We start from the raw sequence: 15,242 nt of genomic DNA on the forward strand, positions 1-15,242 counted from the left end.
AAGTCTGGAGGAAACCAGTGGGTCCCAGGTACCCCCATCTACTGTCCGGCAAAGTCTGGAGGAAACCAGTGGGACCCAGGACCTCTACTGTCTGGAGACGTCTGGAGGAAACCAGTGGGACCCAGGACCTCTACTGTCCGGAAAAGTCTGGAGGAAACCAGTGGGACCCAGGTACCCCCATCTATTGTCTGTCCGGCAAAGGATGGAGTAAACTAGTGGGACCCAGGTACCTACATGTACTGTCCGGCGAAGTCTGGAGGAAACTAATGGGATGTCGGGAGTCAGGAAGTATGTCAGGTGTCAGAAAGTTTGCTGGACAAACGCAATATGTTTTTAAGAAAGAAAGAAAAAAAATGTCAGTAATTTTTTTTTTTTTAAAGCGGAGGAGAACCCCATTAGTGTATTTCTGGGTCTATAAACCAAAGATGGAAGTTACACCAAACACTGGTCAGCATTTACCACTCCAATATTTATTTCCTGACAAATTTTGTTCTGGTTAGTCATCATGAAATAAACAACTTTAATGTATTATGTTCTGACAGACAAATATATCACACTGGACATAACCAAACCATGAATGCCAAATGATTGGATAACTGGGGCGATTGTCCTGTAATGACTCTTCTAAAGAACCAGGCTACTTCTCCATGGACCTTGTAGAGTCAATGTATTATACCACGCCTATGTATTATACCAGTCCCGATGTATTATACCAGTCCCGATGTATTATACCAGTCCCGATGTATTATACCAGTCCCGATTTATTATACCAGTCCCTATGTATTATACCAGTCCAGATGTATTATACCAGTCCCGATATATTATACCAGTCCCTATGTATTATACCAGTCCCTATGTATTATACCAGTCCCGATATATTATACCAGTCCCGATGTATTATACCAGTCCCGATGTATTATACCAGTCCCTATGTATTATACCAGTCCAGATGTATTATACCAGTCCCGATATATTATACCAGTCCCTATGTATTATACCAGTCCCTATGTATTGTACCAGTCCCTATATATTATACCAGTCCAGATGTATTATACCAGTCCCAATATATTATACCAGTCCCTATGTATTGTACCAGTCCCTATGTATTATACCAGTCCAGATGTATTATACCAGTCCCAATATATTATACCAGTCCCAATATATTATACCAGTCCCTATGTATTGTACCAGTCCCTATGTATTATACCAGTCCAGATGTATTATACCAGTCCCGATATATTATACCAGTCCCAATATATTATACCAGTCCCTATGTATTGTACCAGTCCCTATGTATTATACCAGTCCAGATGTATTATACCAGTCCCGATATATTATACCAGTCCCTATATATTATACCAGTCCCAATATATTATACCAGTCCCTATGTATTGTACCAGTCCCGATATATTATACCAGTCCCGATGTATTATACCAGTCCCTATGTATTATACCAGTCCCTATGTATTGTACCAGTCCCGATATATTATACCAGTCCAGATGTATTATACCAGTCCCGATATGTGTGACAGAACAGCAAGCCCACTCATCAGAAGAATATGGCGGGTGTTCTTCATCCGGATATCTGTAGCTGGTGGAATAAAACAGAAGTAAATCAGTTGGAATGATAGACGCCTCTGAGAAGACAAAGGGCAGACATTTTCACAATGAGCCAATGTTGGGAACTGACGCCGGGTCCTGTTGTTTTTCATCTATTTATTAATGGTCTTGTATGTTGTATAGAAATGTTACTATTTCTGATGATGTAGAATTATTGAAAGATAACAGAATATAACATAAAAGAGAAGGTCGTTAGTTTAGCTTGACATTGTCGCGAGGAGATGCAGAGAGTGTTTAGAGTCGGGTAAAACACACTGTATATGCCCTATAGGAGCAAAAGCAACCCCACAAACCCCTCTTACTATGTCCACTGCTCTTCACTCCTCCACTGATAACTCCAAGACTTCTCTAAGGCTACCCCGCCCTCTGTAATCCTCATCCCTGTCCTGTTTACCCCATCCTCTGTAATCCTCATCCCTGTCCTGTTTACCCCGCCCTCTGGAATCTCCATCCCTGTCCTGTTTACCCCGCCCTCTGGAATCCTCACCCCTGTCCTATTTACCCCGCCCTCTGGAATCTTCATCCCTGTCCTATTTACCCCGCCCTCTGGAATCTTCATCCCTGTCCTGTTTACCCCGTCCTCTGGAATCTCCATCCCTGTCCTGTTTACCCCGCCCTCTGGAATCTTCATCCCTGTCCTGTTTACCCCGTCCTCTGGAATCCTCACCCCTGTCCTGTTTACCCCGCCCTCTGGAATCTTCATCCCTGTCCTGTTTACCCCGACCTCTGGAATCTTCATCCCTGTCCTGTTTACCCCGCCCTCTGGAATCCTCACCCCTGTCCTATTTACCCCGTCCTCTGGAATCTCCATCCCTGTCCTGTTTACCCCACCCTCTGGAATCCTCACCCCTGTCCTGTTTACCCCGCCCTCTGGAATCTTCATCCCTGTCCTGTTTACCCCGTCCTCTGGAATCTTCATCCCTGTCCTGTTTACCTCGTCCTCTGGAATCTTCATCCCTGTCCTGTTTACCCCGCCCTCTGTTATCTCCATCCCTGTCCTGTTTACCCCGCCCTCTGTAATCTCCATCCCTGTCCTGTTTACCCACCCTCTGGAATCTTCATCCCTGTCCTGTTTACCCCGCCCTCTGTAATCCTCATCCCTGTCCTGTTTACCCTGTCCTCTGGAATCTTCATCCCTGTCCTGTTTACCCCGCCCTCTGGAATCTTCATCCCTGTCCTGTTTACCCCGTCCTCTGGAATCTTCATCCCTGTCCTGTTTACCCCGCCCTCTGGAATCTTCATCCCTGTCCTGTTTCCCCCGCCCTCTGGAATCCTCATCCCTGTCCTGTTTACCCCGCCCTCTGGAATCTTCATCCCTGTCCTGTTTACCCCGCCCTCTGTAATCTCCATCCCTGTCCTGTTTACCCCGTCCTCTGGAATCTCCATCCCTGTCCTGTTTACCCCGTCCTCTGGAATCTTCATCCCTGTCCTGTTTACCCCGACCTCTGGAATCTCCATCCCTGTCCTGTTTACCCCGTCCTCTGGAATCTTCATCCCTGTCCTGTTTACCCCGCCCTCTGGAATCTTCATCCCTGTCCTGTTTACCCCGCCCTCTGGAATCTTCATCCCTGTCCTGTTTACCCCGCCCTCTGTAATCCTCATCCCTGTCCTGTTTACCCCGTCCTCTGTAATCCTCATCCCTGTCCTGTTTACCCCGTCCTCTGGAATCTTCATCCCTGTCCTGTTTACCCCGTCCTCTGGAATCTTCATCCCTGTCCTGTTTACCCCGTCCTCTGGAATCTTCATCCCTGTCCTGTTTACCCGCCCTCTGGAATCTTCATCCCTGTCCTGTTTACCTCGTCCTCTGTAATCCTCATCCCTGTCCTGTTTACCCCGTCCTCTGTAATCCTCATCCCTGTCCTGTTTACCCCGTCCTCTGTAATCCTCATCCCTGTCCTGTTTACCCCGTCCTCTGTAATCTCCATCTCTGTCCTGTTTACCCCGCCCTCTGTAATCCTCATCCCTGTCCTGTTTACCCCGCCCTCTGGAATCTTCATCCCTGTCCTGTTTACCCCGTCCTCTGTAATCCTCATCCCTGTCCTGTTTACCCCGCCCTCTGTAATCCTCATCCCTGTCCTGTTTACCCCGCCCTCTGGAATCTTCATCCCTGTCCTGTTTACCCCGCCCTCTGTAATCTTCATCTCTGTCCTGTTTACCCCGCCCTCTGGAATCTCCATCCCTGTCCTGTTTACCCCGCCCTCTGGAATCTTCATCCCTGTCCTGTTTACCCCGTCCTCTGGAATCCTCATCCCTGTCCTGTTTACCCCGCCCTCTGGAATCTTCATCCCTGTCCTGTTTACCCCACCCTCTGTTATCTCCATCCCTGTCCTGTTTACCCCGCCCTCTGTAATCTCCATCCCTGTCCTGTTTACCCGCCCTCTGGAATCTTCATCCCTGTCCTGTTTACCCCGCCCTCTGTAATCCTCATCCCTGTACTGTTTACCCTGTCCTCTGGAATCTTCATCCCTGTCCTGTTTACCCCGTCCTCTTGTTTCAAGATGTATTTAATATGTATTGTCATAGTGTCACCCAGTGTTAGTACTTCCTCAACCTGCTCTAAAGAGCTGACTGGGGCAGTTTGAGGCTGGTTGAATCCCGTCTGGTAGTAGAAAATGTCTTGAGGTTGGAGTGTGATGTTTGCGGCGTGGGCGTATGTCCGCCAGCGAGGGGCCCTCTGTGCATTAGCGCGGACGATCGTTGAGGAGGGGATATGCTCACTCCGCAAGGACATTAGTGGTTATAGGCCGATGTGCGCTCTTGTCTCTGCTGTGTCTGATCAGCATGGTCGGGATTCGTAGCGCACGCCTGTAGATAGCCTCCATTCCACCTACAATAATGGTATAATCTGAATGGGGGTTATTCTATGGAATGGCGCCAAATAGGGATTCTTATCAGCAGTAATATGGGAGCTTGTTGCTTAAAAACAACTTTTTTTGGCATGACCACAGGTACTACAGCCAAATAAAAGGCGTAGGAATGGGCAACAAATACGCCCCAAGTGTGGCAAATATATTCTTGAATAAATGGGAAAGTGAAGAAATTTTTGGGAAAAGCTGGCCGCAAATCCAAGCATACAAACGGTTCATTGATGACATCTTGATTGTGTGGGAGGGTAGCCATGAACAGCTGAAAGGCTTCATTGAGCATATTAACCACAATAATTATGGAATCAAATTCACGACCAACATCCAAACAGATGTTACGCAGTTTCTGGACTTGGAAATATTTAAAAATGGGAAAGAACTTCACACGAGAACGCATTTCAAGGAAACGGACCGAAACGGGTATATCCCGTACGGAAGCTGCCACCATCCCCAGTGGAAACGGGCTATACCAAAGGGGCAGTTCATCCGAATCAAACGTAATTGCAATTCTTCGGATGACTACCAGCGGCAAACAAATATCCTCATTGACAGATTCGTTGAGAAAGGATATGAGCGAAACAGGCTGGAGAAAACAAGATCAGAAGTAAATTCCATGAACCGTAACGAGATGCTGAAGGATAAGGAACGCAAACCACCAGAAACAAATGATGTCACTTTAGTGACGGGCTTCAGTGCGGATTATCGAGCGGTTGAAAAAATCATCACCAAACATTGGCCCATCATTAGGGGAGACGCAGATCTAAATAAAATTTTACCTGCTAAGCCAAAATGTATATACAGAAGAGCCAGAAGAATCAGGGATACCTTGGTAAAAAACGTACCGGACCCACCTAAGAAAATGACTACTTTTTTTGACCAGAAGGGATTTTATAGATGCAGGAAGTGTAAACCATGTCGCATCACTAAAGGGCCCAGGAAGGTCAGCCATTTTACATCCCATGCTAATAAAAAAGAATTCAAAATAGATAAACTCATTACGTGCAGTAGTACGCATGTCACCTACGTGCTGGAATGCGAGTGTGGCATACAGTATGTGGGCAGAACCACCAGGAAACTGTCAGTACGTATGGGTGAACATATTAGAAATATAAAAAAAGGGGTTCATCCACCATAGTGTTTCGTTGCATTTCAGACAAAAGCACAATAGAGACCCTAGTAAGTTAAAAATTTAGGCAATTGACAAAATTGAACAGAACTGGAGAAACCTAAATATGCGCAGGGAAATTTCACGCAACGAAACCGAATGGATTTTTAAAATGGATACACTCAAACCGAAAGGGATGAATGTAGAATTAGACGTTAATTGTTTTTTGGAGGACTACTAGCGCAGGCATAAATATAAATTAACCTGAGTATACACCCACACCTGGTTTCCTAATTTTAATAATTTTAATAACATACATAATTTAGACGCTTCTAGATTATTAACGCACCGACAACAAGTTTTTTTGATATATAATTCCATTTTTAATGACAGTGTTTTATTGCAAGGAATTGTCATACTAAATATTAATTGGCCCATACAATATAGATAGAATGTCTCTATATGACAAAAAACCCCTGCATTTGAGTGTACTTGATTATTGATCTTTTATGAATGCTTTTTAACAATTTACGGCAATGAATAGTAATATATAAATTTTGTATGTACATCTGTAAGGTGCCTATGGCAGCGTCAGGCACAGACGCATACAGCAGGAAAGGTCACCTACAGGACTTAAGATGGCCGATTGGGCACTTCCTGTGGAAATGGTTGGGAGTCCAACCATCCCACATTATATAAACCCTATGCCAGATATTAAAATGGCGGCACCAGTACATCCGGGTCCCCGCACTTCCGGGCTATAGGGAACGTAGGGGAGGAAAACCAGGGATATCAGCAGCGTTATGACACCAAAAATAGTGAGGATTTGGGGCAGTATGGCGCTTAGCAGCTGCACCAATAAACACATAATTTGTCCCGGGGAAACACACTTAGCAATAGAGGTAATACACGGCCAGTATACAGGAGTTAAGATGGCCGCCGGGCCACTTCCGGTATAGTAAAAATGGCGGCGCAGCCACTTCCTGTTTGGCCAGTATACAGGAGTTAAGATGGCCGCCGGGCCACTTCCGGTATAGTAAAGATGGCGGCGCAGCCACTTCCTGTTTGGCCAGTAAGTGCAATTTGACAGAGGGGATAAATACAGTGACAGCAAAATCATCCACCAGCTTTTCTGAAGACGCAAAACTGCGAAATGCGTATGAAGCTATGTGGACAGCGCATGGGGGAGTGTAATTTTAACCAGTGAGACCACAGGTACAGCAGGAGCCAGGAACGCACCTGTACGATAAGCTGGTCAGCGGCTGTCTAAAAGACTGACACTGCCACCAGGTGCTGGTTTTAAAGCACCTCTCTTGTGAGTAGTTTTTTATTATGAATTTTAAATAAATATATTTTTAAACGTATTTCACCATGATGAGCCCCTTGGTTTCTTTGAGGCATTGAGGAAGATCCTGAGAGCACTCACCAACTTTAACGGAATAAGTTTTTGAGGCACATTACCAGCTGGGGTCTGGTGAGTTTGCATTTCAGCAGTTGGTGGTGGTAGCACTTATCTTTGTCGGGTGGAAGAAGTGACAGCACCCTGTATGCATGAAATATAGCACCAGGATTTAAACTCAGCAACACTTTCTGTTTGGACTGGAATTTGTGAACTGGCGCTTACCCATAATTGGGGACGTGTTGCAGCATGAATGCACATGAATTGTGAAAAACTAATTTTTGGCACCAACGCACCTTATTATTATTTTTATATATTAATAATATTATTCATTATTTATATGTTCGCACACTTGTGCATGTATACTCATAATAGTTTATAGACTCACTTATAGCACTTTGGAATATTGTTTCACAAGCACATCATTTGGGGTAGCCATATTTATTTATTTATTTATTTTTGATGGCACAGCATATGCACATAGCATCACGCTAGTACATATGTTCACAAGAGCTGTTTCTATAGTGACCCATCACGTACATCACTGTACTGGATCTAGCACTATATCACTATAGGGGTCAAATAGAAAAAAACAAAAAAAAAAAAAATTTTTTGGGTAAACTAAAAAAAATTTTTTCTAAAAAATAATAAAAAAAATTTTTTTGATATCACATTATTATACCAGCGCAGTACCAACACCTTTTTAATTTTTTCACCTAAACCTCATAGAAGGTTTATACAGCACTGCAGCAGGACAATATAGTATTATTTAGAACTTATTTTTGCGCCGGTGACAATCACTTTTCCAATATGGGAGCTGGTGAGCGTTTACCCCGTCCTCTGGAATCCTCATCCCTATCCTGTTTACCCCGTCCTCTGGAATCTTCATCCCTGTCCTGTTTACCCCGTCCTCTGGAATCCTCATCCCTATCCTGTTTACCCCGTCCTCTGGAATCTCCATCCCTATCCTGTTTACCCCGTCCTCTGGAATCTTCATCCCTGTCCTGTTTACCCCGTCCTCTGGAATCCTCATCCCTATCCTGTTTACCCCGACCTCTGGAATCTTCATCCCTGTCCTGTTTACCCCGTCCTCTGGAATCCTCATCCCTATCCTGTTTACCCCGACCTCTGGAATCCTCATCCCTATCCTGTTTACCCCGTCCTCTGGAATCCTCATCCCTATCCTGTTTACCCCGTCCTCTGAAATCTTCATCCCTGTCCTGTTTACCCCGTCCTCTGGAATCCTCATCCCTATCCTGTTTACCCCGACCTCTGGAATCTTCATCCCTGTCCTGTTTACCCCGTCCTCTGGAATCTTCATTCCTATCCTGTTTACCCCGTCCTCTGTAATCTTCATCCCTGTCCTGTTTACCCCGTCCTCTGGAATCTTCATCCCTGTCCTGTTTACCCCGTCCTCTGGAATCTTCATCCCTATCCTGTTTACCCCGTCCTCTGGAATCTTCATCCCTGTCCTGTTTACCCCGTCCTCTGGAATCTTCATCCCTGTCCTGTTTACCTCGTCCTCTGGAATCTTCATCCCTGTCCTGTTTACCCCGTCCTCTGGAATCTTCATCCCTGTCCTGTTTCTTCCAAAATTCACAATTTTATACAGTTCTTCAAAATATCCTACCCTTCCCTTTCCCCACATTGACTATTCCTTCCCCATTTGACCACCTCCTGATCTCTCCCTTACCTTTCATTACAAATGATTCCTCGTGTCTTGGATTGGAAGTCCTCCTCTCCACCTAGGTCATATTTTGTGTGTTTTTGTTGGTAAATGTGTTAAAATAATGATAATATCAATTAGCAGGAAATGTGATAATGTCCATAGCACTGGGTTATCATGGACAATTCAGGCCTTAGAAGGGATGTATATCATGGTCAGCGGTATTGTCGGGTGAGATGGTTTTCTCTGGGCAGGTTTCTTACCTGAATTGAAGAAACACCGTTTTGATTTACACTTTTTCTCTGAAAAACACACAATGATACATTAGTACAATGTTGCCCAAAAATATCTTATAGTACAACAGATCTTCTTCCAAATAAGAATACTTATTTCATTTGATATAACAAAGGACTGGCAGACGGAAGGAGCCATACTATCCTCCATTTACAAGATTATATGGGGGCCTTAATCATAGGATAAACCCCAATGTAATTGTCAGGTGATTCCTGGATGTTTTTTATACACAAAGACTAATACACTTTTGTATGATAAATATTCCCTACTCTTTGTGAAGTCCCTGCGATCTGAGATATGTTTGCAGTCAAATCTATTGGCCAATTATGTCACATGTGAATTACCATTGGTAGATGACACTCGGGCCGGTTGTCCATGCCTCGCTCTGACGGACCATTTGCTCTCTTCACTTGTTTAGTTTCTTCTGCTGTTTGGTGGAATGTTCACACTTGGGGCCTAAACTTCAGCTTTGGAAGTTTCAAGCCCTTTTAGTCCCTGAAGAAGATCTACACTGTGTTTTTGAAATGCATTGGAAGCTATGTCGGTTGACCGTTTTTGGGCTTCCCTTTCAGCTGATTTTACATCTGTTCCCAACATATGTGTTTGTTTTTACCATCTTGATTTTTTGTCATTTATGTCATTTGTCCTATATATACCAATACATTTGTCATTTTTTATGATTACTTTTTGTGGTAAGTTAAAAATCAAAAACTTGAGGAACCCTTTTTTCATTGTCAAGTGATAGAAAGTGATGGGAAAACCAACATTTTTGTTGTCATTGGAACAAGAGATTAATGGAACTCTTCTAATGAGGACACATGTTTTGGTAACAACTGTCTTCAAAGCTTTTCCACCTCTAGAGAGATTTCCTCTCACTTCATGTTTTGTCTCTGAAGCCCCATACACACTATCAGTTTTCCTGCAGGTTTTTCTCTTCAGGTTTACCAAAACCATGTAGTTCAAGGGCCTGCCTGATTGCATACAAACTCTTAAGGTTTGACCTCATATTAGATGGTTTTGGTAAACCTGAAGAGAAAACCCGCAGGAAAACTGATAGTGTGTATGGGGCTTTATAACAAAAACCTGACATACTTCTAACAAAGCTAAACATTGTGGCTTTAGATATTCTCCAAACTTTTGACTTTTCTTTTATAGCTTTGCTCATTCTGTGGTTGGAAGGACCCTAGCTTAATTTCAAGGGCTATATGTCAGGTAAATATTAGGAATGACAGTCAAGTTGGTCACTGTGACGGGAGACAATTTGGGCGGGGGGCCCATGGAACCCAGGATCTCTTGGAGAGCTGGGAAACCGTTGCTTCAACTTCCCAGCCCCTCCTATGTCTTAGTCAATCTGTGTCTATATGGGGCACAGGGTGACCAAGAACCCCAGTCTGATCTGTACTAATCTGATTCACCATACAACCACACTGGAATGTTGTGTGAATTCATATTGTATATAATATCTAATTTTAAGGTCATCACAGAGGACAAGGGGGCGCTTTATGTCTGGATGAAAAGAGATTTCATCTCCAAATACGGAAAGGTTTATTCACAGTAAGTGTTATGAAAATGTGGAATTGACTCCCTCCAGAGGTGGATCTGGCCAGATTAGTAGATTGCTATAAGAAAGGCCTGGCTTCTTTCCTAAATGTACAGAATATAACTGGGAACTGACATTTATAGGTAAAGTTGATCCAGGGAATATCTGATTGCCTCTCGGGGGATCAGGAAGGAATTTTTTCCCCTGCTGGAGCAAATTGGATCTCATGCTCTGCTGGGTTTTTTGCCTTCCTCTGGATCAACAGGTTATATGATTGTGTATATGGGATTGTATACATTATTTTACATTTTTATTGCTTGGACTAGATGGACTTGTGTCTTTTTTCCAACCAGACTAACTATGTAAGTGTATGTGAGCAGCAAATGTGATAAATGTCCACATCTGTTATCTGTCGGAAAATTCTGGTCTTAGAAGGGACGTGTATCGTGGTTAGTGATGTTGTCTGAGGGTAGAGATCTTCTTATGGTTACTGGATGGTTTACAAGTGAATATCTAAAGTCAAAATCTTTTATTTTTTATGGAGAGGGGGAGGGTTAGAGTCACTGTAAGGTTTCTATTGCTGATAGTGACCCCACTGGACAGAATTACCCTCTCTATTTGTCCATTGTCAAGTGATAGAAAGTGATGGGAAATCCACCATTTTTGTTGTCAATGGAACAAGAGATGGGCGGAACTCTTCGAATGAGGAAAACCTTTCATAACAACTGTCTTCAAAGATTTTTCACCTCTAGAGAGATTTCCTCTCACGTCATGATTTGTCTCTGGTAACGGAAAACTGGCATACTTTAAACAAAGCTAAAACTTTCTGGCTTTCCTGTGGTTGGAAGGACCATAACTTACCCTCCAGGGCTATATGTCCGGTAAATTTCAGGAATGTCTTTTGAGTTGGTGACATCTATTTCACACTGTAACCGACAAAATGTACGGAGGCACACAAGACTACAATAGGCCTTGGACAAGCTACGTCCACAAAACACTAAAATCCCATATGACTGAAGAACATCCCTCTTTCTTCATAGCATTTGCAGTCACAGGAATACATAATTAGTCACATACAGTAGATAGTGTGATAACCTCTATTTAGTCATCCTTCCAACCTCCTATTACAGCTGCTTTGCGGGTTGCCTAAATATGATTGTGCATTCCAATAGGCTCCAGACTTGACCCAATTGCACTCTGTAATGCAACAGACAAGATCATTAGCATCCAATTTCCTTCTCCATTATGCAAGTCTGTGAAAGCACACTTGTACTGAGGGTGTGGCTGGTACTGAGCTCTGCCAGCACAGAGCACTGCAGGGTTAGATCAAGAAGTATTTTCCTTGTGGAAAAAAAGATATCTTAAGGTATTTCCAAGCACAAATCATTACAAATCCTAATAAAAGTAAATGTAGAGATCCATAAAGGGACAAAAAGGCACCAGACTTTAAATGAACTTCAAATAAAATATAGATATGATTTAATGTATAACAAACCTCTACCTTGCAAGCCAACTACTTAACATTTTGAAGGATGGAAATATTGGGGTTACCTTTTGCCAGCTCACAGTTGTAAACGCTTGACTTCTCCAGAGACTTCAAAGTGATAAAGTTCCTGTTTCCCTCTTTGGAGAAATTGGAGACTTTAAATTTCTCATATGGTGGTATAAGTACTTCATCCTCACTGGGGAAGAAAGAGAAGTTCTTGATGCTGACTCCATAGCAGGTGTAGATGCTAAAGAAGGTGTCCTCACCAAACTGAAGAGCATTCTGGTCATTCATGGAGGACGAAGTGAAATGCCCAAATCGGATGGGACTCTGACTCTCTGCCTTGATTCGCAATCCTCTTATCCCTCTGAAGACCTTGTGGCAAGCGGGAGTTTCCACCACATCCAACACTTGAAGAGCTTTGGTCAGGTAATAGTGGAGGACCTTAAAATTGAAGTTTCTCAAGTAATACTCCTTAGACCTTCCAGCCTCTCTCACAGCTTCATTGAAGATCTTGTGAAGAGGTCCATTAATGGTGTATGCTAGCAAAGCAATGGCATATTCATCCTTAAATCCCTTGGGTAATAATGTTTGTCTCTTCTTCTCCTGGTCCCATTTAAAGGTTGCCGTGTCCCAGGCATCAGCAAACTCCTTAATTGTGGAATACTCAGCCTGGAAGAGCTGAGGAACTTCAGCCTCCATGATATCTCCACACCCTTTATACTGATCATCATATGAAGAACGTGCCATGTCAAGAGAAGACTCTTTAGGTGAAAAAACATCTCGTTTAGAGGTTTCTCTTCCATCCACCTGACCAAAATGTAGAAATATGTCCATTAATACAAGGTCCTTGCTACATAACATTATCATGCAATTATGATGCAATTGTCCTTTTTTGTTAAAATATCTGACATAAGAAGAGACCTATCAGTTTCCAGCATTCAGTTTCCAGGTACATTGATAGAATTATTATTCTGGGTAATGCAAGAAAAAAACAAACCCTTCCCTATTATATCCAAGAACACAACAATGGTATTGTCTCCAACTTACAAGCCAACCTCAATGCTCTGTTTAGTTGGGGTTCAATCGTGATAAATGTAAAGTTCTGCACTTGGGGCTAAGAATTAGGGATGAGCTTCGGGTTCGAGTTGAACTCATGTTCGACTCGGACATTGCCTTTTCGGCTAACAACGAACAATTAGGGGTGTTCGCGGCAAATTCGAAAAACCGCGGAACACCCTGTTAAAGTCTATGGGAGAAATCTAAAGTGCTAATTTTAAAGGCTAATATGCAATTTATTGTCCTAAAAAGTGTTTGGGGACCTGGGTCCTGCCCCAGGAAACATGTATCAATGCAAAAAAAAGTTTTAAAAACGGCTGTTTTTTCGGGAGCAGTGAATTTAATAATGCTAAAAGTGAAACAATAAAAGTGAAATATTACTTTAAATTTCGTACCTAGGGGGGATGTAAAGTATGCATGTGAAATAGTGCATGTTTCCCGTACATAGAACTGTCCCTGCACAAAGTGTCATTTCTGAAAGAAAAAAAAGTATTTTAAAACCGGACTTGCGGCTATAATGAATTGTCGGCTCTGGCAATTCAGAGAGAATTCATTCATAAAAAATAAAAAAATAGCGTGGGGGTCCCCCCAAATTCCATTACCAGGCCCTTCAGGTCTGGAATGGATATTAAGGGGAACCCCGCCATCAATTTAAAAAAAAATGACGTGGGGTTCCCCCCAAATATCCATTTCAGACCCTTCAGGTCTGGTGTGGATTTTAAGGGGAACTCCATCCCAAATTAAAAAAAAATGGCGTGGAGTTCCCTCAAAAATTCACACCAGACCCCTTATCCGAGCACTCTCCTGAACCGTACCAGGACACATGCCCTCAACATGGGGAGGATGTCCCCATGTTGATTGGGACAAGGGCCTCATCCCCACAACCCTTGCCCGATGGTTTTGGGGGTCTGCGGGCGGGGGGCTTATCAGAATCTGGAAGACCCCTTTAACAAAGGGGACCCCCAGATCCTGGCCCCCCCCTATGTGAATTGGTAATGGGGTACTGTGACAGAACCCACTGTCACTGGGGTGGATTTAGGTACGAGTTGCGCCCTCTTACGGAGGCGCAGAGTACCGTTTTAACACTGCGCCTCCGTAAATTACCTGCGCTATGCTTCATTCATGAAGCAGTAGCTACGTAATTTGCGCGGGCGCTCCTTAAAACTGCCCGGCGTAAGGGCGCATAATTTAAATGATCCCGTAGGGGGCGTGGATCATTTAAATTAGGCGCGTTCCCGCACCGAACTTAGTGCGCATGCTCCGTCGGGAAACTTTGCAGACGTGCATTGCGGCAAATGACGTCGCAAGGACGTCATTTGCTTCAACGTGAACATAAATGGCGTCCAGCGCCATTCACGATTCACTTACGCAAATAACGTAATTTTCAAACATCGCAACGCGGAAACGACGGGTATACTTAGCATTGGCTGCCCCTGCTAATAGCAGGAGCAGCCTTACGCGGAAACCCGACGAACGAAAACAGCGTAAAATGCGTACGTAGGGCGCGCGTACGATTGTGAATCGGCGTTAGTATGCAATTTGCATACTCTACGCTGACCACTACGGGAACGCCACCTAACGGCCATCGTAAGAATGCAGCCTAAGATACGAAGGCATAAGAGCCTTATGCCAGTCATATCTTAGGCTGCAGTCGGCGTAACAAGCTTTCTGAATACTGAAAAGTCGTTACGCCAGCGCAACTAAGCAATTGCGCTGTGTAACTATGGTTATGCAGACGCAATTGCTTACTGTGACGAGATCCTTTCTCGCCCAGGTCCTGCTCTCCCGACACTCCTCTGCTACCAGTGAGTCAGCTTTCAGATTGCAACGTCTGATGGTCCAGTCATCCAAGGTTCCGGGATCCGAATTACAGCTATGTGCCATTCGGACCCATTAAGAACAAACACCAGGCAGGCTGTATGTAAGTTCCAACAGGACTCTTTATTTTCAAGTACACAGCACACTTTTATACAGAATTTTGGAACATCCCACTCCCAACAACCGCTTTCCTATTGGTCAATTGTAAAGTATGCAGTCTTCACTCAGGTCCTCCTTGACCATGCAAATGAGGACTTGAAATAGTCAACAGGGATTGGTCCAATAGCTTGGATAGAAAGACTTGTGCATTGAGACAGAAGCCCCAGGGGGCAATCAATGCACACAATAACCCGGTCCACTCAATCACTACCTCTGAGAGGCTACACTCCCT

The 15,242-nt window shown here is 43.8% G+C and overlaps 1 protein-coding gene across 1 annotated transcript in view; it reads right to left on the reverse strand.

The window, feature by feature from the left end:
• Positions 1-448: 448 nt before the first annotated feature.
• The window catches only part of LOC120921552 (erythroblast NAD(P)(+)--arginine ADP-ribosyltransferase-like), a 31,582-nt gene continuing 16,788 nt past the window's right edge, over positions 449-15,242 (reverse strand). The window contains exons 3-5 of the mRNA XM_040334051.1: positions 12,040-12,784; positions 8,918-8,956; positions 449-1,591 (exon numbers count right to left, since the gene is read on the reverse strand). Coding sequence (XP_040189985.1) covers positions 1,506-1,591; positions 8,918-8,956; positions 12,040-12,784 — 870 coding nt within the window. The 3' untranslated portion in view covers positions 449-1,505. The remainder of the gene's footprint in view (positions 1,592-8,917; positions 8,957-12,039; positions 12,785-15,242) is intronic.

Source organism: Rana temporaria, assembly GCF_905171775.1.
Source record: "Rana temporaria chromosome 2 unlocalized genomic scaffold, aRanTem1.1 chr2d, whole genome shotgun sequence".
In the NCBI taxonomy this organism is placed as follows: Eukaryota; Metazoa; Chordata; class Amphibia; order Anura; family Ranidae; genus Rana; species Rana temporaria.